Below are 27,469 nucleotides of genomic sequence, written 5' to 3' on the forward strand. Positions count from 1 at the left end.
AATGAACTAGGCTCCAAGTCCTCCCCAGACAGCAAAGGGTGGGGGGTGGTTTCCCTACACTGTGGGGCACCGGAAGGGGATACTAGGCATATCCTCCCCCCCCCACCCCCCGCCCCGGTTTATAGAGATGGGAAGATCCTCAGGATAATCTTTTCTGTTTCACAGAGACTAAGTAAAGCTGTGGAGCTCTAGGAGCTAGAAAAGACCGACTAAGTGAATACAGAGGTTTATGAAGTGAATCGCAACTCTGCAAACTATTATTGGCCCCACATGCCTGGAACAGTAGAAGAATGTGGTCTGGGGAAATGTGTTAACCTATGGGGGGAGATATCCAAAAGTTTGTGGAGCTTCTCTTAGTTTGTTCCTGAACATTTTCAGAGAGGTGATTATAGTCTTCTCAACCTTGAGGGCACTGGGGACTGCTTACAGAGAGAGGCCTCAGGATTCCTCTAAGATGGCAGCCTCAGCAGACCAGGAGGTTTCTGGAGGCAAGGGCCTCTCCCAGCTCACTTCAACAATGGGCCAGGCACTAGGAATACATCTGGTGAACAAGAGTCGCCACCCTCACAGAGCTGACAGCCATGGTTGGAAAGGCAGATACCAGGTAAGCAACTGCACTGACACTTTTGAAGCTGCTTAACCTGAGAATCAACAATGCTAAGCACCGTCACTTCCTCATTCTTACTTCAACTCTCTCCCGCAGCTCTACTGCTTTGAGAAGTAAGACTGCATCACTCTCTGCCGCTATCCCATGCCTTGTCCTCTGAAATATCCCCAAAGTTATGGTTCTGCTGACAGTGAATTCCACTGAGTTTACTGGATCCTGGTGTTTGCAATAGGATGGGGGGAGACAGAGCAGGCAGGATTATCCCATTATTTACAGTATTCTGGAATTCTCCACTGTGGTTTCTAAACCATTAGATAAGAGGTCTGCTTCTTTGTGCTAAAATGATGTCAGTTTCCTAACTGAAGGCCTGAAAAGAAGAAACAATTATTCATTCAGTGCTGGCTTTCCTTGTTGCAGCAATCATGAAATACAGAGGGAGCGGTGGTTAAATAGGAATGGATCTTTCTTAATGTCCATTAACTCTTTCTCACAGTGTTTAGCTCCAGCCAACCACTGTTCTTTGCTTACAGCAGCTCAGTCTCATCAGCTTTAGCAAAGAAAATCAAATACTAGGAGAGGGGATCGGAGGGAAAGGCAGCACAGGGACTAAGGCCCCCAAAAGGACTCCTGCAGCCCCAGTACTCCTGCCCAGTTTCAAGCACAACAAAATTCGGTTCAGTATACATCTTTCGAGCATCAGCTTTTGCCACCACCCTGTGCTAGGCCTCTGAGGTAATCAATACATCATTGTTGTAATGCATGGATAGTTCTCCTGCTCTGATGTTTTTATCAGGAATAAAATATGCCTGGTGGAGGCTGTTAGCTTTTCCTTCTCAACTGCCATAGATAGTCAGAGAAACCTTGTCTTGCTCTCCAAATGAAGAATAAAATTAGCCAAGCTGTTAATAATATATCTTATCTTGGAATTCTTATGATTTGCAATTATTTACCTGTTATCTCAAAGTGTAAAGTTTAAAGATGTTCTATTAGACAATGACCTCAATGAGAATTAAAGAAATCAGGAGCTGAAAGCAGTTCGGCCTTCCTTTTACTTGATACACTCTCAAGACCAGTCTAGGTTCAGTCTAACTCCTTGCCTACGTGTGCAGATGTGAGCGGTCCAGGGGAGCTTGAGGTTCGTTTCCAGGGATTCTCCTTGCACCACAAATGCTTGCCCCTGCCCAATACACCCGCACCCACACCTGCCCACATACCCTCCCCCAAACACTCACAGACCAGAAGTGGTATTTCGCTTAAATGACTAAAAAAAAAAAAGAAAAAAGTTCCAGGAACACCAGAATAATTTGAGTCTCCTTATCTCAGGGACTCTAAGTATTATGGCGTAGCCTGGGAGTGTGGACTCTGAAGAACTGCAGTCAGGAACAGTGTGGGTCTATCATGTGACAAATCAGCTAAATTAACATGAATCAAATGAAGAAGCAGCATTTGGAGTCAACCAGAATCCTGTGAGAAAAAAATCCAGTCACTGACTCTACCACCAAAGAAATCCAGAAGAGCCTGGCATACAGACCACCATCTGGCATTACAGATGGGACTGAAAGTGGACCTGGGCTGGGGGGCTTCGGGGTAATGGGAAATGCTCAGTTGCCCCTCAGCAAGTCAGGCTGTGGTGTGGAGGAGCCCCTGACACGGAGTCTAGGCTCTGACAGCCACGCTGCTGCAGACACGCTACGGTTCAACAGCGGCCGCTCTTCCCCAGGGCACCGGGTGCCAACGTAAGAGGGATTTCGGCTTACCTGTTCACATGCCCGGTGTATTTATGGATATGTGGGGGTGTTTAAAGACAGGCAGAATTAGGTATAATCAAAATGCACAGTGTATTTGTCCTTAAGGGAAAACCAAAAGCTTTGTAAGTAGCTAAAAAGGAAAAGGGGAAGGTACGTCTGGTGGTCGGGGGCATGAGAGGGTTCCGTCATTTTATGTCATGACAATTCTTCTGTCTGCGCTCCTCTCTGTCTCACATCATCTCACCTGTTCCTCACCTGTGATGATTACAGAGCCAAGATTCTCTGGCTCACTCTACGTTGTTCCTCTGTACTTCTTACCTATCTGTGCACAGCTTTGAAGTCCTCACTGGATTCTCTGCATGCAGATTTGGGATGCTGGCTTCTATAACCAACAGACTCTATTCCCTAAAGCTCAGAGACAGTTTTTGCAAGCAAAACTCAGACCAAGGGACTATATTCATATTATGCACAGTACATATTTATATCCCAGCAGCTTGGACCAACATCACAGGGCACACACCTTCTACCAGTGTATTTGTAACAACGCTCAATATACTGTTGATCCTGTCCTTTCGTCCATAGGAAGCCAGTTGGTCCATAGAAACTAAGAGAGATCCAGGACCTTTCTTCTTAATTTCCACCTCAGTTGTAGCCTGAAAAAACAAACAAACAAACAGGAAGTTGGGTGAGTGAAGTCTTATAAATGTTAAGGTTATGACTTACTGGACATAGTCCAGAGGAACAAGAACATATGCTCTTCATTAGATCTTTTTATTCTAATCCTACAGTCCTATTTACTTCAAGAGGTAGAATGAAACAAATTGGCCATGGGTCATCCTTAGTTTCAGAGATGACAAGACCAAGTTGTTTAGATGTATACAAAACCTACAATGAATCCAAGAGCTGCTCAATCTAAGCATGGAGTAGGAAGACCAGATTCCCTGGGGCAATGCCATCAGAAGTAGACCCTGAGGTTTTCCTGTCCTCGTCTCTTATCAACAGCATTTGGATAGAATTGGACCATGTGATAAAATAAGTCAAATTCACCTGTACTGGAAATTTCAAGAAGGGCCAAGTCCCTGAGCACACTGAATATTACAGATACTGTCTCCTCCTTGTATAGGAACACCATCACTCTACCAGACTGCCACTTTCAAATGTCAAACCTGGGCCTCACGGAACATTAGCAAGTTGAAGGTCTACCCCAAATATCCTCCAAGCCACCATAAACAAGTATGGTAGGTTTTGCTATCTTAATGAAAGACATTGCCTCATATAGGTGTACCTTGCCTTTTTACATTTTTATTTTATGAGTTAACCTGCAATGTTCAAATTCCCAACCAAATAAAAAGGGCAGAAAATACCATCAGATTGTTAAAGTATTTTCCACACCCTCCACCCTGGGCAATGCTGGTATGGTAGATTACAGCAAAGGGTTTCTTAACGTCTCTCGCTTCTGTTCTTTGTGCCAATGTGAATATTCTACATCAGATTAGGCTTAATAGGGTGGCTTAAAACCCAACTTTCTAGTAGCCATGTTGTCCACTGTAACATGTCATCCATATAAACTTGCAGGCTCCTTCCATGTGAAGGTTAAGAGGGCAGAGACAGTCACCGTCCCTCACAGGACAGGGAAGACATATGTTTGTATGAAGGTAGAGACTTATTTGTCTAGTCAGTGCCAGAGTGTTCTGAAAAGAAAACAAGTGTCTTTGGAGAGCTACATCAGAAAGTCTTTTTATTCTTATATATATTTAGAAGAACCATACTGAAGAGAGCTCCTGGCAGACTATAATTTATCTTTATCCCATTGTAGTATTTTATCAGACAGTTTCAGATTCAGAGATTTGGTTCACCTTGGGGTTTTATTTGTTCTACTTTGTTTGTTTGGCAGAGCTACAGAAGAAATGCAAAAGAAAAAGAACTAGTTTCCCTGGGAATTCCTATATGCAATACTATTCAAACATCTGCATTTGTAAGAATGACTTGTTAAATATTACCTCAGTTCATGATAATGTATATTTCTTTGAGAAATCACTTTTTGCTGCAATTCCCAGCCTGATATTCATGACACTTAATAAATGAGATTAAACTACTACATTTTAAGAGTGATAATCATCTAAAAATGAACATAGAAAGTCCCAATACAATGGACATTCTTATTTCTAACATCTATTGACTCTAAATTTTTACTGACCTGCCCTTGTGCAAACCTACAGTAGATAGATTTCATAATGCTGACCTCCAAGGTGCTGTAATACCTAGTGGACTGGCTGGTTCATCAAAGATGATGAAATTGCACTTAATATGGCTTTGGTACTAATACACCTTACTGTTTTCTGGGCACACTGGATATAAGAATACATAAATTCTTCAGACTTTAATAACACCAACTCTAAAAAACAAACTTAATGAAAATGCTATCTAAAAAGACCTGGTCAAATTATTAGGTTATCATTTGTTGATACCTATCCAAAAGAAAACAATTTTTAGCTTGGGTTAAAAATATCCACAAAAATTAAAGAAAAATTAATCCCCAAACTTAATATTAAGATGGGACAAGTATTATTTATATCTTTCTATGTAAAATAAAAGTAAACTACAGCAAGACTATGTGGAGACAACTTTGAAATATTAAAATTTGTCCCATAATCCATAATGTGTTATAGAACTATAATACATACTGTATATCACTTAAGTTTCAAAAAAGAAACAGATGAAAGATGCCAAGAAATGAATATCTCAAAGCCCATATTTAGGAAACTTTAGAGGGTCAAAAGAGAAATTCATTAATTACTTTGTTACAAAGGCAGGAGTATTTAGCATAGATCCAAATAAATAGCTCCACCAAAAATCTTGGTAAAAATAAGATATCCAGAAAATTCCCACATATTTGCAAATTAAACAACAGTCTTCTAAAGATCCATGAATCAAAAAGATGATCACAGGGAAACTAAAAAAATATTTTAACTGATGATTTATGAGATTTATGGGATAAAGCTAATGAAACTGTTAAGAGAAAAATTTTCAGCTTTAAATGTTTATATTAAAAAATAAAAAAGATATAAAACCCATGCTCTAAGCTTATACTTTAAGAAACTAGTAAAAGAAGATCAAATTAAACCCTAGGTTAAGTAGGGTTTCATCTTATTTACCTTTCATCTAGGTTAGTAGATGAAAGGAAATAACAGTAAGAATGGAAATCAATGAATTGGTAAATGGACAAACAACATACAATTTTAAAAAAGGTCAAATATTGGTTCTTTAAAAAGATTAATAAAACTGATAATTCCCCTGGCTGATCAAGAAAAAAATAGAGAAAATGCAAATTATAATTTTTAGGAATGAAAAAATCAGATATTACTACAAATCCTATAGGAATTATTAAAATAAAAAGGATACATTATAAACAGTTTTATGCTGTTTCATCTTAAATGAAATGGACAAACATATCCAAACACAACTTATAAAAACTGACATAGAAGAAATAGAAAATCTAAATAGCCCATATTAATTTACAAAATAATAATAAAAAAATCTTATCACTAAGAGAGCTCTAGACCCAGACAGGCCTCCATAATTGAATTCCATCAAATGTTACAGATGGAAGAAATAATACCAATTTTACACAAATTCTTTCAGAAAACAAAGGTTAAAAGAATGCTTGTCAACTTGTTTTATAAAGCTAACATAACCCTGAATATTAAATCTGACAAGAATATTACAAGAAAAGAAAATTAGAGATGAAAATCTCCCATAAACAGAAATGTGAAATTCTTAACAAATATGAATAAATAGAATCCAACAATACAAAGGATCCTATATAATGACCATCAGGGCTTATTCCAGGAAAGCAAAGTTAATTTAATACTAGGAAAAAAGTCAGTGTTATTCATCACATTAACAGAATAAAGGAGAAAAACCATATGATCATCTTACTGATGCAGAAAAAAGAACACTTAACAAAATTCAACACTTCTGCATAAAAATAAAATTTCTTAGCAAGCCATGAATAACAATGCAGCAGTTCCAATCTGACAAAGAACATTTATGAAATCTATAGCCAACATTACACATCTCAGTGAAACATTAAATCCTTTTCCTCTAACACTGGAAAAAAGGAAGGATGTATGCTTTTATCAATTCCATTCAATTTTGTATCTAAAGTCTTAGCTAGTGCAATAAAGCAAGAAAAATAAATTAAAAGCATAAAGACTGCAGTTGCTGCTATTCACAGAAAATATGGTGCATGTAGGAAAAACTATGGAATTTAACAAACAAACAAACAAACCCCAAAACCAAACCCTAAAACAAAAAACCCTCCAAGGCTAACAGAACCAATACACTAATTTATTAACGTCATGAGCTATAAGGTTAATATGCAAAAATCAACTGTATTTCTATATTCTGGAAACAAATAATTGAAAATAAAAGCTTTAATTATACCTTTTACAATAGTATCAATAGTAATTTGAAATTAATTCGAGTTGAATCAAAGACCTAAATGTAAAACTCAGAACCATAAAGCTTATAAAAGAAAAACATCTTCATGATCTTGGGGATCAGCAAAGATTTTTTTGGATAGGATGCAAAAAAAAACATTGTGGAAGAAAACCAACTGATACACTGCACTTCATTAAAATTAAAAATTTACCTACCTAATAAAGGACTTGCAGATGTACTCGTCATATGGAAATTTCTGGACTTTAGTAAAAAAACAAGGCAAAACTTAAAAACAAACCAAAAAAAACTAAAAAAATCCATAAAAGATAAACAGTGTAATTGAAAACGGGCAAAAGATGTGAATAAATAATTAACAAGAAAAGATAAATGTGAAGCCAATAAACATATAAAGAGATAACCTCATCATTTTCATCAAAGAAATGTAAATTAAAATAATAATAAACAAATGAATAAATTTTTAAAAAGGGACTTCCCTGGTGGTACAGTGATTAAGAATCTGCCTGCTAATGCAGGGTTCAATCCCTGGTCCGGGAAGATCCCACATGCTGCAGGACAGCTAAGCCTATGAGCTGCAACTACTGAGCCCATGTGACACAACTACTCAATCCAACACGCCTAGAGCCCGTCACTGCAACGAGAGAAACCACCACTCGTCACAATTAGAGAAAGCCTGCGTGCAGCAACAAAGACCCAGCACAGCCAAAAATAAATAAATAAATTTAAAAATCATAATAACATTTCATATCCACTAAAATTCTAAAATCAACACTAATTATGGGCTAGGAATATGGAGCAACTGGAACTCGTAACACATTGTTGGTGGAAGTACAAAAAATGGTACCTATTTTGGAATACTTGTTTGGTAGTTTTTTATATAAATAAAGTTAAACGTATATTTACCATATGATCCAGGAATTTCATTCTGAGGTATTTATTCAATATAAACAAAAACACTTATCTACAAAAAGAGCTGTATAAAAATGCTCTCAGGAAGCCATACTACCACAAACTGGAAATAATCTGAATGTCCAACAATAGGAAAATGGATAAACAAATTGGGGTATATTTATACAATAAAATACCACTCATCAATAACAAAGAATGAACTACTGATACACAAAACAACATGAATGTACATCCAAACATTCTGTTGAGTGAAACAAGCCAAATAAAAGCTACATACTGTATTTGTATATGAGCCTGCAAAAACGGAAGAAAACTAACCTATGATGATACAAATCAGAAATGGTGGTTTGGGGGAAGAGAGCTTGACTAGAAAGAGGCATGAGGATACTTTTTGGGATGGTCTTATGGTAAAGAGGAGTTTCTGGAACAATTCTCAACTGACCAGAGAGTGCCTCCTCCACCTCCCTTTTACCTACATCTTTGGTAATTCTTGGCTGCCAATTACCCAGTGCGCTACAGAAATACTGATTATGCAGTGGAATTCCTTTGAGAAGGAAGATGGAATGCAGAGTGCATAAATTTGTAGAAGATGTTATCTGTATTGCGGAAATAAAGATCAACTAAGTAAGAAAATCAAAGGCTATTTATTCTGCGTTTGATGTAGTGAGGGAGTCAAGTCATATCATGCACATTTTGGCAGAAATTCAAAGGCAGGCAGAGGGGTAGCAAAGTCTTGAATAGGAGTAGGAAAAAACCAAAAGGCTTTAGGTAAGCCTGATTCAAGGCTGCTGGTGGGAAGCTGCAGGCAAGCTAAGAAGCAGCAGGGCAGCCTACATGATTGGCTAGGGGTGACTATTTGGCTTTCTCTGGGCAGTCCTAAATTGGAAACAGGGACAAAAATTAGGGAAGCTGTCAGTTATTAATCTAGTAATCAAGCCCTGGCTGCTTTGGGCTGATTGTTGCAGAAGTTACTGTTTAGCTCCCTGGACTGTCACTAGAGACAGCAATCTGGCTTTCTGAAAGTTTGATTTATAGCAGGCTGATTTCTTGGTTATTTATTGTAGAGTGCGTGTCGTGTATGCCTCTTTGAGACTTCGTGGACTGTGGCCCTCCAACTCCTTTCTCCATGGAACTCTCCAGGCAAGAATACTCAAGTGGGTTGCCATTTCCTCCTCCAGGGGATCTTCCTGACCCAGGGATCCTACCAGTGTCTCCTGCATCAGCAGGCAGATTCTTTACCACTGTGCCACCCGGGAGGCCCCTGTTTATTGTAGACAAATAGATTCGTTATTGTAGGTAAATAGACCTTGGGCAGGTTGCAGGTGAAAATTCTATTTTTATATATAGTCTGTTCATTGTCCATTTGTGTATGCATTTCTTAGTACTCAGCAGATCAGACTGATCAATGGAGAGACAGAGCAAACATATTCATCACTGTTAACTACCTAAAATGACATAACCTGAAAAAGCCTATGAGGAGCACTACTTAAGAGTGCTAAGCACCAGTTGGGAGCTAAGATGGTATCCAGAGAAAAATGCATCTCTACTACTAGGAAAATTTAATCCACTGACATCAGGGTACATAGGATATACCAAAATGTGTGGGCAGCTCCAGCAGTCCCTCCTCCCTAGGTGAGGTTGTGAAAGCTGGGACTGAAAGTCCAGATACTTGGCCAGTGTTTCTGGTTTCTTTTGTTTGTTTGTTTTTTCCAATTAGAAAAATTGAGATAAAATGTATATAACATAAAACTCACTATTTGAACCATTATAAAGTATATGACTCAGTAGCTTTTAGTATATTTACAATGCAGATGGGCTTCCCAGGTGGTGCTAGGGTGGTGCCAATGCAGGAGACATAAGAGATATGGGTTTGATCCCTGGGTTGGGAAGATTCCCTGGAGGAGGGCATGGCAATTCACTCCAGTATTATTGCCTGGAGAATCTCATGGATAGGGGAGCCTGGTGGGCCACAGTTCATAGGGTTGCAAAGAGTTGAACATGACTGAGGAGACTTAGCACACACGGGTGGATTCACAAGGCTGTTACTACTATTTAATACCAGGACATTTTCATCATACCAAAGACCACCACCTGTCAGCAGTCAATCCCAACCCCTGCCTCTACCCAGCCTCTGCTGTTGCTGCTAAGTCACTTCAGTCATGTCTGACTCTGTGTGACCCCATAGATGGCAGCCCACCAAGCTCCCCCGTCCCTGGGATTCTCCAGGCAAGAACACTGGAGTGGATTGCCGTTCTCTTCTCCAATGCATGAAAGTGAAAAGTGAAAGCGAAGTCGCTCAGTCGTTCTTAGTGACCCCATGGACTGCAGCCTACCAGGCTCCTCCATCCATGGGATTTTCCAGGCAAGAGTACTGGAGTGGGTTGCCATTGCCTTCTCTGACCAAGCCTCTAGGAACCAACAATCTGCTTTCTGTCTGTATGGATCTGCCTTTTCCAGACATTTCACATAAATGGAATAATATGGTATGTGCCTAGCTCCTCTCACCTAGCATAATTTTTCAAGGTTTATTCATACTGTAGAATGTATCAATTCATGTTGGCTGAATGAGATTCCATTATAGGGATTCCATTGTATCATATTTTGTTTCTCCATTCATCAGCTATTAGGTACTTGAATTGTTTCTACTTTTTGGCTATTATGAATAAAGATTTTAATAATACTTAAGTATAAATTCTTGTGTGAACACGTTTGAAATTCTCCTGGGTATATACCTAGGAGTAGAATTTCTGGGTCATATGGTAACTCTATGTTTACCTTTTGGAGGAGTTGCCAAACTATCTTTAAGTATTTGCACCATTTTACTTTCCTAACAGTAATGTAGGTTGTCGTTTCTTATGTCAGACCACGGCCAATTGAAGTGAAGAAAACCTGGAGCAGACGTTTTCCCAGGTACAGCAGCTTCATCCTCACCTTCCATCTAGAACCTGCTTGGGATTCAGTGAGATATGTCTCTGCTATTGGCTCAACTGCCCAATCCTCATCACCTGGGAGGGGCGGCAAAGGCGTCTTCCTCCAAGCATGCTGAGACCCAGGGACCAAAGGAAAGGCAGCGTACTCATTTTCTCCTCTGCCTGATTTTTTTTTTAGGTCATTTTGGGGCGGCAGGCAGATGAAGGTGTGTATTTTTGTTTCATTTTGTTGGGGAGAGAGGAGGAAAACTAACAACTTTTAAAAGTCAGGAGCCTCTGCCTTTTAAAAATTCAGCCCCTAAGGAGTAATAGTGGAAGCAACTGAGAACCTTAATTACTTTAAACCCAGTACAAATTTGTTCCATTTCTCTTAACTCAAATGCAAAGTTTATTATGCATTTAGCCACTGACTTCCAACCTCCTAAATTGAAGCTGCCCTTCTCAAAGAGATATTCTACCACATCTGCCGATGTCAGGTTTTGACGACATTTCCACAGATCTACCCAAGGAATCTCAACGTGTTATTGATTCTAAACTGATTTCACATGGAAATATATAACTGGAAATTTATCAGCCAGTCACCTTTCCTGGGACTAAAATTTAGAGCATTTTAGAAGGGGCCTCAGAACCTAGTCATTTACCTCCAGTTCAAGCCTTGCTAAAATTTTTCTGGTATGTATTCTACTTCAAAACAACTGTACAAAAATCTCTCCTTCTCAAAGGATCTTTAGAATCTTAGAAGAAATCTGACTTTCTCCAAGTCAAGCAATTCAGCAGAAATCCCACTGTCTACTTTTCCAGTTAAAAAGACCAAAAATGCACATGGAAAGGAATAGAAATTGGATTTCTGAATACCAAGAATGGGCCAAGTAATATGCTTCACATTTTATAAATGTTATTACATTTAATCTTCAAATAGCTGTCTAACAAAGGTCCTTTTATCTCACTTTTTTTTACAGATAAGGATATGGGCTTAGAGATGCTAATTTTTCAGGATCATTAAGAACTCAGGCTTCATAGTTAAAATAGTATAATGGTTAGGGGTTAACGCCGTGCAGTTAGATTGTTTGGATTCAAATCCTAACTACAGTGCTTACTGTGCAACCTTGGACAAGTGACTATTTCTCTAAGCCTTGGTCTCCTCCTTGTAAAACGCACACAGTAGTAGGATCTAACTCAGAGGGCAGGTGCTGTGAGCATGAAATGAGATAATACCTCTACATCGGCAACATGGCTTCTGAGTCATGTGTGTTTTGGACAGTCAGGAGCACCCGCTTCCTTTACAAGTGAAGAGCAATGATTTTCCAGCTCAGAGCTGAAGACACGTATCCTGTGTTTCAGCAAAAAGCAAAAGCAAAAATTCTCAAACTATCAAGAAATCATCACCACTCAACCACAACTGAATAATGAATGAAGATGTGAAATATTTTTGATGAGATTCTAATGAGGTGATGTCTGGATGTCTTTTTTTCATTAAGAATATTGTATTTCTTTATTTAAGCCTAAATAAAAACTACACATGTGGGAAAGCTCAAGCATTCATGCTGTGTGAGACCAACCGTGGACCATCAACAGCTCCTATACCAGTCCATAAAGCATGAGTACGTAACTGGAAGCACTCTGATGGTTTAGGCGAAGACAAGTTAATCCGTAGCTGCAGACATATCCAAAATGTTTTGACAGTGAGAATCACTATCTTCTAGCCCAAAAGGGTATAATAATTGCTCATTTGGCCCGGGCTGCATGTAACATCATGAATATATTAATTCCTTCTAGGATAAACGACTGTTTTCCTATTTCCAAAATAAGCAGTCAGGAAGTTCTCTTGGCATCAGAAAGACCTTGGTACCATTTCTACAAGTTACCAAATCTCTGTTAACTGGATAAAACCACCTACTGAATGAGGAGGTTAAATGAGAACATATGTATAAACTGCTGAGCATAGTGTAGTCAGAACTCAATATATGGTAGCTATAAGGATTAGGTCCACCGCAGCAAACTAGAAAGAACAACAAAGTGTAAGAAAGGAAGAAAAAATCACTAGTAATTTCCCTTCCCAATACTGTTAACTTGTAGTCAGTCATCCTTTTCCCTATGCAGTTTGCCTTTACATAGATGATATACCACACAAATGATATGCATTCTGTTTTTGTTTTGGTCTGTCTTTTTGGCTTATTCCTGTAACTTAGGTATTTTCCCACACCATTAACTACTAGGAGGAGCTTCCTTATGGCTTCCAACAAAACAGTTTTTCCTAGTTATGAAGCCCTTGAGAATAATATAGCCCTGCCTTCCTCCTCTTCCTGCCACTTTGGGATTTGATCTCCTGACTTTGGGAATGTTCAAGTCTGTCAGCATTATCACTCAGGACCACTGCAAAGAAATCTTCTAAGTGCTTACAGGGTGCTGAGCGTGCAGGACCCCCCAAAACCCCAAAGGTAGCGTTCCATGGACCACAGGGTAAGGCAGTGCCGACAGCTATACATTCCACAGTCATCTGCTCAACTGCCTCTCACACTTTTCTGCCACATAATATAACAGAAGCTGCTAAAAACAAAAACAAAAACAAAACCTGCAAACCTGCTTATCTGCCTTTAAGCTGAACTTCAAGTTCCTTCTTCCTGGACACCTTTTCTAATACTTTCTCTTCAAAGAAAAAGCAAGATATGTTATTTGACTTAAATATTTTTTAAAAACTGGTAGGATATAAAATTTTACTTTGGTTCTCAACATTTGAACTGTCCCAACTGTAGTGTCCATGCTGATCTACCTGTCATTTTCCATTGATTTCGTCTCTTATTTTTTCAGAGAATATAATTTTCTATCTAATTGTGGAGCCCAAAATTTATATCTAGACATAGAATTAGTGAAAATCAAAAGTTATATTTAAAGTAAAGCTAGTCATTCGTAACATATATTTTGGCCAACTATCTGGTTTAGCGGGGGGAACTTTGGAACCACTACTTGTTATTATTATTATTCCTATTACACCTGATCTGAAACAAACAGTTCTCAAGAAGAGCAATGGTCATGTGACTAGGTAGAGAAGACATTTAAATTAACTGAGAAATTGAAGACTCAGGTTTCTGAAAGGTTTTTCAGTGATGAGTTGTGTAACCCCAAGGAGTACAAATTCACTGAACCTGTTTCCCCATCTCAAAAACAGGAATATCAGCTCCACTTTGTCAGCCTTACGGAATTTCCACTTAGAACAAATGAGGCACATAAAAGCAAACTGTAGCTGGTAAAGAACCTCCTAAATGCAAGGGGGAAAATATTTTCCTTTTAAATAAAAGGGTAGGAAGAGAAAGGACAACATCAAACATCCTAACTGTCTTTTGAATTTAGGACAGTCAACAACTGTCCTAGGATAGTCCAACAACTGTCCTAAAGTGCTAAATAACAGGTCATGCTGAATAATTACATCCTGGATTGTCCAGTTTTCCTCCACACATGCATCATGCTAATTAAAGGGTCGGCTATCTTCATGCTGTGTTAGAGAACTGAAGTGTTACAACAAAACGGACCGACATGCTATCTTAAGAAGCTCAGACCAGCTAAGGAGGGACTGAGGAAAGTTAAGGAATCAGAGGTAGAAAGGATCAGGATCATTAAGGTTATAAGAATTTAAAGCTAGAAAAAAGGTATAAACAGCTTAGAATCTAAAGAAATGTTAAGAGATGGCTATTCCCAAAGAGGGGCGCCATTAACCTAACCCCGAGCCAAGTGATTTTGTGAAGTGACGCTATTATATGCCACTTCTCCAGAGCCTGACATTTGATTACATTTAAAATTCATCTTTCACTTCCCTGTTCCTTCCTCCCCCATGTACCATGTGTTCTTGCCCCAACCACCTACCTTCCCCTCCTTTGATTTATCTCAATCCCCTTATTAAACGTCCAGCTCCCCACCAGTTTCCTCTCTTTGCCTGGCTCTCCCAGTGCCCACTTCCTATGCTCAGCATCACACATGCACATGCCTCTTTGGAAAAATCACATCTCATTCTTGTAGAGGAGATTAAGAAAATCGTTCAAAGATATATTTGAACTTTTTTTTTTTTCAACATAAGAAAAGAGCTTTAAATTCCAAGCTGTTTCCCTACAAGGAGGCAGGACGTAGGGGGAGAGAAGCAATGGTCGTTTCAAACCCGCATAGACTTGGTCATTGGTGATGGCAGAGGCCCTTCTCATTCCATCTGGGCAGGATCCGCTGGCCAGAGGCATTCAGTCAGAGCAGGTGGGGGTGGGGTCGGGGAGAGAGGCAGACAGAGACGTGCAAAGAAGGAGAGAAAGAAACATCCATAAAATAAAGGGTTGATGGGGGAAGGGCAAGAGTCAGAAACAAGAAAGGAAGGTGGGGGTGGGGATGGGGAACGGAGCAAGGAATAAAGTACAAGGGAAAAGAGGGTGAGTGAAGGAGGAGGGCTGAAGAAAGAAAGAGAAACAAATCAGGAGGGAGGAGACAGAAGCGGTAGGCGGTCGAGACGCGAGTCCAGACGGGAGCTGGAGTGCACAGGGGACCGAGTGGGATGGGCGGAGCAAAGGAGAGGAGAGAGGAAGGGAGCGGGAGAGACTGCCGTGCCTAGCCGCGGTCTGCCGGTTTATTCCTTACACTGTCATCAGTAGCTGCCTTATCTATTTTCACCTCTGGCAGGAGACGCCCGCTGATGTGGGAGCCGGGGCCGCCGATGAGGGACACGACGCCGTTGCAGTCCACCGTGCTGTTGCGCTTGGCGCTGCGCCGCAGGCTGGGGAAGATGCGCGACGAGCGGCTGCCCTGGCTGTAGCCGCTGTAGCCGCTGTAGCTGCTGCGGCGCTCCCGCGCGCGGATGGGAATGAAGAGCGAGTCCCGGCGGCCCTCGCTCTCCTCCACCGTGCTGTGCTCGTCGTCCGCAAACTCGTTCTCCGAGCCCGGGTCCCGGAAGCGCCCGGGCCCCCGGAAGCTGAAGATGCTGCTCCTGCTGTTGTGGCGGGAGAGGAATGGGGAGCCCGGAATGCTGAGCAGTGACTAAAGGGGCAGGAGGGGAGAGAGACAAGAGAGGCAGGGTGAGATGGGAAGGGACCCACAGAAGGCGAGCAAAGGCTGTTAGCTTCCCCAGTCTGGCCCCATCCTTGCATTCCTGCTAATCACAACACAGGTGCTTCCAGAAAGCACTTTCGGATGTTGAATTTCTACTGCCGTTCAACACCCATCATCACTCACTTCTCCTTGCCCCATAATCTTGAGGCACACCTGTCTTTGACCTGTTAACCATTCACAAGTTCTATGCGCTGTTCACCTACACACTGAAACCATGTTTTTCTATCATGCTCTGCGTACCAAATCCACTGGGAAATAGATACTGGGTGTCGATTTTTCATTACTATGAGCTCACGTGGAGTGTGCTTTTAATCTACCAGGTTAGCTTCTATGCCACACTTGGCAAAAGGAGAGATTTAGAAGTGCCCAGTATGGTGATTGCAGCCATGAAATTAAAAGACGCTTACTCCTTGGAAGGAAAGTTATGACCAACCTAGATAGCATATTAAAAAGCAGAGACATTACTTTGCCAACAAAGGTGCATCTAGTCAAGGCTATGGTTTTTCCAGTGGTCATGTATGGATGTGAGAGTTGGACTATAAAGAAAGCTGAGCGCTGAAGAACTGATGCTCTTGAACTGTGGTGTTGGAGAAGACTCTTGAGAGTCCCTTGGACTGCAAGGAGATCCAACCAGTCCATCCTAAAGGAGATCAGTCCTGGGTGTTCATTGGAAGGACTGATGCTGAAGTTGAAACTCCAATACTTAGGCCACCTCATGCGAAGAGTTGACTCATTGGAAAAGACCCTGATGCTGGGAGGGATTGGGGGCAGGAGGAGAAGGGGACCACAGAGGATGAGATGGCTGGATGGCATCACTGACTTGATGGACATGAGTTTGAGTAAACTCTGGGAGTTGGTGATGGACAAGGAGACCTGGCATGCTGCAATTCATGGGGTCGCAAAGAGTTGGACACGACTGAGCGACTGAACTGAACTGAACTGAAGCCACTTACTACTCTTTCAATGCAGGTTAAGAACTATGCCAACAGTGGTTTTTCAGTTCTGCTGAAAATGGTATCTGTCCCCTTCTACTCCATTTTTTTCAACTTTTTTTTTCATCAGAAGTTTAACTATTTTTAAGTTCCCAGAATTGACATTTTCAAGTCAAACTCATATTTATCACTTAGAAAATTTTCATTTTTCTCTTTCAGCTTATACTTCCATTCCACATTACCTAGAGAATTTTGTGCTAATGTGTATCTTTATGCTTCAATGCATTGTACTGACCCCCTTTCAATACTTTTCTGCAACAATAAAGTGTAAACTGTACTTAAAACCAATTTCCCATGACCATGAGCCTCCAAGAAATTAAAAAAATTCCCCTGGATTGTGCTTTTATTACAATTCTCATTAATACAACTGATCACAAATATTCTATGTTTTATAAGTAATTATTAAGCTTAAAATTTTTTTATTAAAATGTATCTCAATGAGATGAATGAGCTTTTCTTTCCCCCAATTGGTGTTTTGGCGTTTAAATATCTGTAGATAGTATAACTTATTATTAGAATCATACATGGCTAAACAGAAGCCCCGCTCCCCTTTCTAAGATTAGATTTTAAGTGCTGAGGAACCTTATTCATATAAATGGTATCTTGGAACAGAAGAACACTGTTATAGTAATGTCACTCAATTCTTTGAACTTCTTCCAAGTTATATGCCAAAATTACATAGTAAGCGATCAGCAAAATTTATCTTAATGATCTATCAGCTGACAATTAAATCAAGTCCTCTTTCAATATTGTTGAAAGCAAAGAATTGAAAATCACCAAACCTGCCAAAGGACTTGTTACCCAGTTGTTAGAATATTCCATTTCCTGATTTCTAAAGGTATCAAAAAGGCTTTATTTATTATTTACTAATAATTATATCAGTGCCTCTTACAGAGGTTATTCTTTTAAAGGAACTTTACTTGACCTAACAGAAAAGGTTGGAATAATCAAAGCATTGTCAATTTCTATACATCAATGCCAACATTAATTTTTTAATAAAATGATCTTACGGCATGCTTTAGAGATGTTTTCATTAAAACTTTAAAGTCATAGATTTAGCCCATTTAATTTAAAAAATGCCCACCATATGATCTAATTAGCAAAGCCAGTTCCCATTATCAAAGCAATTGGCCCAATCAGACTTATTTTTATTGGAAAAAGTATGACCTCATTTTTCATTTTAAATGAATGTATGACTATGTATCCCAGTGACATCCATCCTGCTCCTGAACTTAAAACATCTGAATGCCCCTGATTATAATTCTATATTTCATTCTTATTAGAAGTATGTAAGGGAGGTAAATTCAGAAAGCCTTACAATGGATTTAAGTTTCCCAGATTAAAGAAATGCCAAAGAATGTTCAAACTACCGTATAAGTATATGCTTATTTCACATGCTAGCAAGGTTATGCACAAAATCCTTCAAGCTAGACTTCAACAGTATGTGAGCCAAGAACTTCCAGATGTACAAGCTGGGTTTAGAAAAGGCAGAGGAACCAGAGATCAAATTGCCAACATTCGCTGGATCATAGAGAAAGCAAGAGAATTCCAGAAAAACACCTACTTCTGCTTTACTAAGAGACTATGCTAAAGCCTTGGATTGTGTGGATCACAACAAACTGTGGAAAATTCTTAAAGAGATGGGAATCAGACCTCCTTACCTGTCTCTTGAGAAACCTGTATGCAAGTCAAGAAGCAACAGTTAGAACCAGACATGGAACAATGGACTACTTCAAAATTGGGAAAGGAGTATATTGTCAAGGCTGTATACTGACATGGATGTATTTTGTCACTCTGATTATTTAACTTCTATGCAGGCTATATCATACGAAATGCTGGGCTGGATGAATCACAAGCTAGAATCAAGACTGCCAGGAAAATATCAACAACCACAGTTATGCAGATGATACCACTCTAATGGCAGAAACAAAGAGGAACTAAAGAGTCTCTTGATGAGCATCAAAGAGAAGGGTGAAAAAGCTAGCTTAAAACTCAACATTAAAAAAATTAAGATCATAGTATCCAGCCCCATCACTTTATTGCAAAGAGACGGGGGAAAAAGTGGAAACAGTGACAGATTATATTTTCTTGGGCTCTAAAACCACTGCTGACAGTGATTGTAGCTATGAAATTAAAAGACGCTTGCTCCTTGGAAGGAAAGCTATGACAAATCAGACAGCATATTAAAAACCAGAGACATAACTTTGTTGATAAAGGTTCATATAGCCAGAGCTATGTTTTTTTTTTCCAGTAGTCATGCAGGGATGTGAGAGTTGGACCATAAAGAAGGCTGAGTACCGAAGAATTGATGCTTTCGAACTGTGATGCTGGAGAAGACTCTTGAAAGTCCCTTGGACTGCAAGATCAAACCAATCAATCCTAATGGAAATCAACCCAGAATATTCATTGGAAGGACTGATGCTAAAGCTGAAGCTTCAATATTTTGGTCACCTGATGCGAAGAGCTGACTCACTGGAAGATTCTGATGCTGGGAAGAAAGGTTGAAGGCAACAGGAGAAGGGGTGGCTGAGGATGAGATTGTTAGACAGCATCATCAACTCAATGGACATGAATCTGAGCAAACTCTGGGAAATAGTGAAGGACAAGGGAGTCTGGCATGCTGGAGTCCACGGTGTCGCAAAGAGTCAGACATGACTGAGGGATTGAACAACAACAGATTAAAGAAAACTCTGTAGACACTAATATTTTGAACTGTCCCTTTGTCTGGCACCCCAAAGGTCTTCAGGATTTGGGATGATAGAGAGGTATGCCTTCCTTTTGTAAAGTGGGAGAAGGCTGACTGTGAAAAGAAAAATGGAAAAGGAGAAATGGTGTGACTTTAGACCATAGGGTTCACCCTAGGTATAAGAATATGTAACTTAAAGATCTGAAAATCAAGTTCCTTAAAACCGTGCTTGAAAAATCTTCAAGTGCCCTGAAAGCATGCAATCCCAGTTTGAGGACCAGGCCTCTAAGAGAACAAAACCTGACAAACAACTGACCTCAGACAATCCTCCTTGCTAGCCTGAGATAATTAGTTTGCCCAATTATGACTCTAAAGAAATTTCAAATTAACTTTTAACTATATAAGATGTTTGCCTCAGAGCTTAGGCCTTAACCTTCTTTTAAAATGATTCCACTGTGAAAGTTCTTTGTGGGCAACTCAGCCTGAGCGCCACAACTAACTACCGAGCCTGTGCACCCCAGAGCCTGTGCTCTGCAACGAGAAGCCACCACAATGAGAAGCCTGCCCACTGCAAGGAAGCGTAGTCCCTGCTCATCGCAACTAGAGCAAGCCCACATGTAGTGTCGAAGACCCAAGATGACCAAAAATAGATAAATAACATATATATTTTTAATAAGGCACACACATGGCCAACTCTTTTACTTCCTTCTTCATGCTCTTGGGTTGACAGAGGGGATCAGTGCCTCCTCTAGCTTACTGCTTGCTATTCCTCATCTCACATATATGTTTGGGCACCCTCACTGATTCATTCTCCTCAACCAGCTCTTAAAGTGTGATTTACAGATCACTGCTAGTACATGATCCATTGCTGGTTTGCAATGAGACAGTAAAAAGCTGAGAGAAGCATTTAGAAATTTTAATAGCAATTAGGCATTTTCACAACATCCAAGAATGGGATATTTTTCTCTAGAAATTTACTGTTATTATATTTTATAAGAGTATCTATCAGTTCATGAAGAACTGGGAAAAATAGAAACTGAGCCTTCCCTATACATAATTTGAGAAGCAATTCTCTAAACAATGTGACTGGCCAGAAGACTTATAAGCGTCTTGGAATGTACCTATGATTTTGTTTTAATCAGGTATGGTAAGCCGGGCCCAGAGCCTTTGCTGTGGTTTCCTCAGATAGGGATGGTGAAGCAGAGCAGGCACACTGGAACAAGTTTAAAATCGGACAGTTTGAATAATTTCAGACAGGCTTTGGGCTACAGAAATGTTTCTGTAAGTCCTGGCTCTGGAGTGATTTCAGTTCAGTTGCTCAGTTGTGTCCAACTCCTTGCGACCCCATGGACTGCAGCAAGCCAGGCCTCCCTGTCCATCAGCAACTCCCTGAGCTTACTCAAACTCATGTCCATCAAGTCAGTGATGCCATCCAACCATCTATCCTCTGTCGTCCCCTTCTCCTCCCGCCTTCAATCTTTCCCAGCATCAGGGTTTTTCCCAATGAGTCAGTTCTTCAGGTGGCCAAAGTATTGGAGTTTCAGTTTCAGCATCAGTCCTCCCAATGAATATTCAGGACTGATTTCCTTTAGGATGAACTGGTTGGATCTCCTTGCAGTCGAAGGGACTCTCAAGAGTCTTCTCCACCACCACAGTTCAAAAGCATCAGTTCTTCTGTGCTCAGCTTTCTTTATAGTCCAAATCTCACATCCATACATGACTACTGGAAAAACCGTAGCTTTGACGAGACAGACTTTTGTTAGCAAAATAATGTCTCTGCTTTTTAATATGCTGTCTAGGTTGGTCATAGCTTTTCTTCCAAGGAGCAAGTGTCTTTTAATTTCATGGCTGTGATCACCATCTGTAGTGATTTTGCAGCCAAAAAAATAGACTCTCACTGTTTCCATTATTTCCCCATCTATTTGCCATGAAGTGATGGGACTGGATGCCATGATCTTAGTTTTCTGATGTCTAGTTTTAAGCCAACTTTTTCACTCTCCTCTTTCACTTTCATCAAGAAGCTCTTTAGTTCTTCTTCACTTTCTGCCATAAGGGTGGTGTCATCTCCATATATGAGGTTATTGATATTTCTCCCAGCAATCTTGATTCTAGCTTGTGCTCCATCCAGCCCAGCATTTTGCATGACGTACTCTACATGCAAGTTAAATAGCCAGGGTGACAATATACAGCCTTGACGCACTCCTTTCCCTATTTAGAATCAGTTTGTTGTTCCATGTCCACTTCTAATTGTTGCTTCTTGACCTGCATACAGGTTTCTCAGGCAGCAGGTCAGGTGGCCTGGTATTCCCATCTCTTTCAGAATTTTCCACAGTTTGTTGTGATCCACACAGGGGATTTAGGGCTGGGGAAATATTGGCTGGTGTGTGAATTAGATGAAAGGAGGCTGGGGATAAAGGTCTTGGATTGGTTGACCTGCACATGAAAGGGCAAGTTGCCCGTTGTTTCCAGGAACTAAACTAGCACTGGGAGGCGCAGCTCTCTCCAGCCAGCAAGGCTCCTAGCCTGTCAAAGCCTCATGAGATACAGAAAATAAAATCTGCCTCCCTTCTCACAGCAAGCCTCCCTGGACTGGATCCGTGATTTTTATTAGCAAAATGTTAGGTGCCGACACTGCCTAGTGTATTAGGTCTACATATTAGGAAAGAAGTCTGATTTTTATTAGACAAAAGATCATCAAATACTTGTTGTGCACTCAGTGATATGGATACAGTGGTGAACAAGACATATAACATGGTCCCTGCCCTCTCAAAAGCTACAGCCTAGTAGCAATTATTATGGACTGTATGAGGAAAAATTATATAGTATGTTAGACCTCATATAGTATATAATAATACCTGACTATTCTTAACTGATAGGAAAGTGATAGGAAGTGATGGAAAGATAATGACAAATTCAGTGACCCAGGGACACTCAGGAATCAGGATCCTGAAAAAAAAAAAGAAAAGAAACTAAAAGTAAACAGTGTATCTATTACTCTTTAATTCTTTGTTCCATTCTTGGCAAAAGAGTCCACTGCAATCAACATAAAAGGGAAAAGATGAACTTGTCCCACTTCGCCTTGTACCTCTTGCATCTAGCCCTGATCTGGTCAATTCCCTAAGGAGACACATCCTGAGAGTAGCCACCCTGGCCCCTCCCCAATCTTAATTTTCCTGGATTGAAGGGTTTCATTGATGACTCGGGACCTGTGGCTCTATTAACTCCTGGGATTCAGCTAGTTTATGAGATGGGTCCTGTTTTCAAAATCTTTCCTATCAACAAACCAGGAAGAAGCTTTTGGTCCTTTTCAGGCAGTTACATCACAGCTAACTAAAAATACTACTTTAGATCTAGGTGTCTGCTTGGGAGAACAGCTCTGGGATGTTCTTGATTTGAGGGCATGGCCTCAGATTATACAGAAAAATTAACTGGGAATTTCAGGGCCTCCATGTCAGCTGTCTATTGGAATGAAGCTCAACAATGACTAGGATGTTTGGAATGTAAGAAATTGATGATTTAAATGTCCTATTTCCATGCCATAGTTCATCTTTTCTTTACTTTACTTTTTCTTTCCAATACAACAGTGGTTCTTAAAATGTGGTCTGGGAACTCCTAGGTCCTTGTGCCCTTCTTACGGTGGGTGGGTCACAAGATTAAACCACTGCATAATAATATTAAGAAGATGTCTGCCTTTATCACTCTCATTTCTCAGAGGTACAGACTGCAAGCCTGACAGTTTCCCAGAATTTAAAGACTTCTTATGAGCTTGAGCGAGAATGTATGTGATTTTTTAATATTCTGTGTTAGTACTTGGAAGAGCTGCATAACTCAGTGAAGCAGTATTTCCCAAATGATCAATGCAGGATCCTACAAATCATTCAAGAATTAAATATCTATGGCATAAAATATAACAAAGGATTTTAATGTAACAGTACCAAGTTACTGATACAGTTTCAGCTTCCACATTGGAACTAACCATTTAAAAACCTACTATTATTCAATTTTGGAATAGCATCAAAGAAGAATATTTGCAATTATCTGAAAAGGTTGTTAAAATATTCCTCCTTTTTCCAACTATATCTGTATGAAAACAGATTTTCTTTAAATACTTCAACCAAAAGGAATATTGCAACAGACTGAATGAAGGTATGCTATTCCAGCCATCTCCCATTAAACCACAGATTAAAGAGATTTGCAAAGATGTAAACAGTACTATTTTTTTCTATTAAATTTTTTTGATCTGGAAAACAGTTAATTTTTTCAAAAATATGTATGATTTGTGTTAAACATAGTAGGTTTATTATTACCATTTTTTCAATAAATCAGTAAATGAACATTATAAAATTTCTTAATTATTATTTCTAATACAATAAATTAAAAAATCTCTTTGGGGTCCTCAATAATTTTTAAAGATATGAAGACCAAAATGTCTGAAAACTGCTGCAGTAGAATAATTAAAATACTTTGCAAAAAGGGACTTTATAAACTCACCTAAAACCTAAAAACACAGCAATAATTTTATGTCTCAAGAGGATCTCAAACTAACACTTGAAATCAACTGTACTCCAGCAAAATTAATTTTTTTAAAAAAGTAGCTCTCAGCGGATCTACAGTACAGGTCACTGATGTTCACTTGAACTGTGCGGTGGGAAAACCAAAGTCACCTTCAGTGTTAAGCCAACCCAACAGATGACCATGTATGTGTGGAGGTGAGTGGGGAGGGGATGGCTAGAGACTGTAGTACAAGGCTTATGGTCAGAAGAACCTGGTTCAAATCTTGACTCCCAACTCCTACGAGCTATATAACCTTAGATAAAAGAGTTAATCTCTCTAGGCCTCAGTTTCCTCAACCATTCTTCCAGATAAAATCAGAGAAACTGCAGGAGAGTCCTAAGACAAAGAAGATCACTACCTTGCAGTTTCTAAGGAAGTCTTGGCAGTCAGCCATGGCCTCAAGGAATCCACAGTTTTTTCCGATGGGGGAATGAGAAGTGACCATTTTCATGCAAAGCAGGACATCTCAGAAGCCCAGTTTTATTTTTTGAGCTAAGGAGCAATCAGTGCAACTCTGTGCTGAAGCCTATAGATTAATCAGAGCCCATTCAATAGCGAAGTGTTAACGGCACTAAGGTATTTATTAACAAGCTTAGGATGGCTCTCAAGGCAAGGGTTGGATTACAACAAAGCTACAATCACACTTTCACTCAAAAGAGGCTACACTAGGAGAAAGGTGAGGTGAAGGTGAGACAGAGATGGTTCCAGGCCATAAAGAAGTTCCAGGAGTTAAATCAGTTTTACAAAAGTACTTCATTCATTTTTCTAACAAATCTCTGAATGTACACAGAAGTAGGCCTTAATTTTAGGACTTTATGTGAGAGAGGAGAGGATATGAAGATTAGTAAATATAAAACCACAGAGAGTAAAAAGCAACACACAAAGAGGGACATATAAAACATGACGGAAAGATGAAATGATAATTTCTAACTGGGGGTAGGATGGGGAGGGTCAGGGAAGGTCTCTTGGGAGAAGAATGTGAAGAATAAGTATAATGTGGACATTCAGAAATGGAAAAAGCGGGGCTTCTTAGAGAGGCTGTTTCTGGAGCAAAACAGAGGGTAGAAAAGAAGCATCATGTATGAGAAGCATCTAATAGCTCTCCCTGGTGTAAGTACAGGGTGCTTGACGGGGCACAGGGACTGGAGACCATAAAAGGGAAGCTGAGTCCCAGGAAGCAGGGTGCTGTGAATTCAATGCTGAAGGGTTGGGATTTCTTTAGTAAACAGAAGAACCTGATTAGGGGAAATTCCCTCTCCCAATCTTCTTAATAACTGTTTTAAGCTGTCACTATTTTCTTCAACCCCTCATTCCCTTCAATAAAATTTTAAATTTCCTATATTATTGAAAATGAGACTGTCGGGGGTCATCTTTGTCCATTTCCTGCTCCCCATCTACAAACTTATCCACACACACACACACCCCCCATTGCCCTATGTTTTTTTTTGGTGGGGGCAAGGACAAGGTGCCCCCTTCCTATTCAAGACAACACCTATTCTCACATCTCCCAAGACTGTTCTATTTTCTTTTCTATCCTACTCTACTCCATTTTCTACTTCCATCTCCCCTTCTTCTGGGTCTCCCCCCCATAACAGATTATAAAAATGCTTATTTTCACCCACATTCTTTAAAAAAGTTTGAATGGGAAGTCTCTTTCTATTCAATATGGCATCCACACTTAACCCTGGACTGAAATCTGTCTTTCAAGTTCTCAAGGACTTCTACTGCCAATCCAACAGACATTTCCAGTTCTGATCTCATGATGCATCTCTGTTAAGCTTCAATCCACTGACCGCTCCCCTCCCTCTCCCACCCTTGCGCTCTCCAGCCCTCACTGCACTCTTGGTTCTCTCAGCAGCCCTCATGACCAATATTCACTTGTTTTCCTCCATGAGGTCCATCTCCGAAGCCCATGAGCATCAGTGTCATGTTGCATGTCACTGTCCTTTTGCCTGACACAATCTCTCCGCGTCGTCTCAGCCAGTCTCTTGGTTTCAACCACTATCTCTTAGCTCAGGACCTCTTTCCTGAGCTATCATTTGACTATCCATGTGTCTAAACTGGTTTCCCAACAAATAATTCATATTTGGGATGCCCAAACTGGAACATACTTTTCTTCCAAACCTGGAATATTCTTTCTTCTGTCTTCTTGCTCCTCACCAACAGAGGCTCATTACCTGACTAACCCCTGTTTATCCTTTATTGACCTTCCCCAGAAAATCTTTGCTGAAGCTCCAGGCTGGGATAGACCTGTGCCTTCTAAAACACCTCTGTGTATTTCAACTATGGAACAATACCATCAATGCTATCACAAAAATAATTTTTTTTAGTGTATCTGGCTACCCCACTATACTGTAAGCTCCCTAGGGCAGACATGGTGTTCTAACCACCTTTCAATCTCTAGGATCTAGCACAATCCTTGACCCATGGTAGGCACTCTATAAATGCCTGGTAATGAATAACCAAGATATGTTTTACGAAGTGACTGGATGACAATACACAAAACATGAAAGAGAGAGAGACAGACCAGAGGGAACAAAGCTGTCCTGGATAACTGCAGTAGGACAAAGAGACATAAGGTCTGAACTAAAGAAGGATTAATAGGAACAAAAAGAAGAGGGTGGACATGAGAGATTTTGCTGTGATAAAGCCAACTGGACAAGCAAAGGACTGAACTGGGAGGGGAGGGAGGTAAGGGAGAGGCACCATGAATCATATCTGGGAAACGAGAAAAGACTCTGGCTGCACTGCCGTAATCAGGAACTGCAATCTATTCTATACCTTACAGACTTCCTTTAAAATGGGGCATTAAGTAGCTTAAGAATTGGATTTTGGTGGTGTTCCCTGAAGTCCCAAAATATCTATTATATCGTGAAATGTACAGTAGTACAATGCTCAATAATTATCCATAAGTCCTCTCCCTTCTCTCTCTTAGCTTCCCAATTTAGCAAAGTTGGGTAAAACTAGAGGCTTTTAATCTACCATAGGCTAATTTATCAGCATGACATTATAAATCTAGAATAATTAATTACCAGAACTTGCCACACTCAAATAAGGTGACCTAAAGAGTTTCATGACTTTTTTTTTTAACCTAAAATTACATACAACTCTTAAACAAAGGTATTTGATCTAAATTCTGAAGTTCAGATGCTAAAAGTTCTTCATGATGTTTTAGAGCAGTGGTCTCCAACCTTTTTGGCACCAGGGACCAGTTTCATGCAAAACAATTTTTCACAGATCGGGGTGGGGGTGGGTTTCAGGATGATTCAAGCATTTTACATTTATTGTGTACTTTATTTCTATTGTTATCACATCAACTCCACCTCAGATCATCAGGGATTAGGTCCTGGAGGTTGGGGACCTGTCTTTTAGAATACAAGAACTGCTGGAGTGACACAGACTTTCTTGCTGCAGTAAGTCTGCCAAAGGTGACCAGGTTGTCCTGGGTGAGATTTCGAGCAGAGAAGGGAGGGTGGGACTAGAGCACAGGCAGCCTTTATACA

General features: G+C 40.0%; 1 protein-coding gene across 8 annotated transcripts in view; it reads right to left on the reverse strand.

Annotated features, from left to right (window-relative positions):
* The window catches only part of SCN8A (sodium voltage-gated channel alpha subunit 8), a 191,683-nt gene that overhangs the window by 47,591 nt on the left and 116,623 nt on the right, over positions 1–27,469 (reverse strand). For 4 of the 8 annotated variants that reach the window (XM_070454391.1, XM_070454395.1, XM_070454390.1 and 1 more), the window contains exons 12-13: positions 15,267–15,662; positions 2,876–3,008 (exon numbers count right to left, since the gene is read on the reverse strand). In XM_070454391.1, coding sequence (XP_070310492.1) covers positions 2,876–3,008; positions 15,267–15,662 — 529 coding nt within the window. The remainder of the gene's footprint in view (positions 1–2,875; positions 3,009–15,266; positions 15,663–27,469) is intronic. The other 4 variants (XM_070454396.1, XM_070454393.1, XM_070454397.1 and 1 more) reach the window with 1 other exon arrangement.

Source organism: Odocoileus virginianus, chromosome 24 (assembly GCF_023699985.2).
Source record: "Odocoileus virginianus isolate 20LAN1187 ecotype Illinois chromosome 24, Ovbor_1.2, whole genome shotgun sequence".
Classification (NCBI taxonomy): domain Eukaryota; kingdom Metazoa; phylum Chordata; class Mammalia; order Artiodactyla; family Cervidae; genus Odocoileus; species Odocoileus virginianus.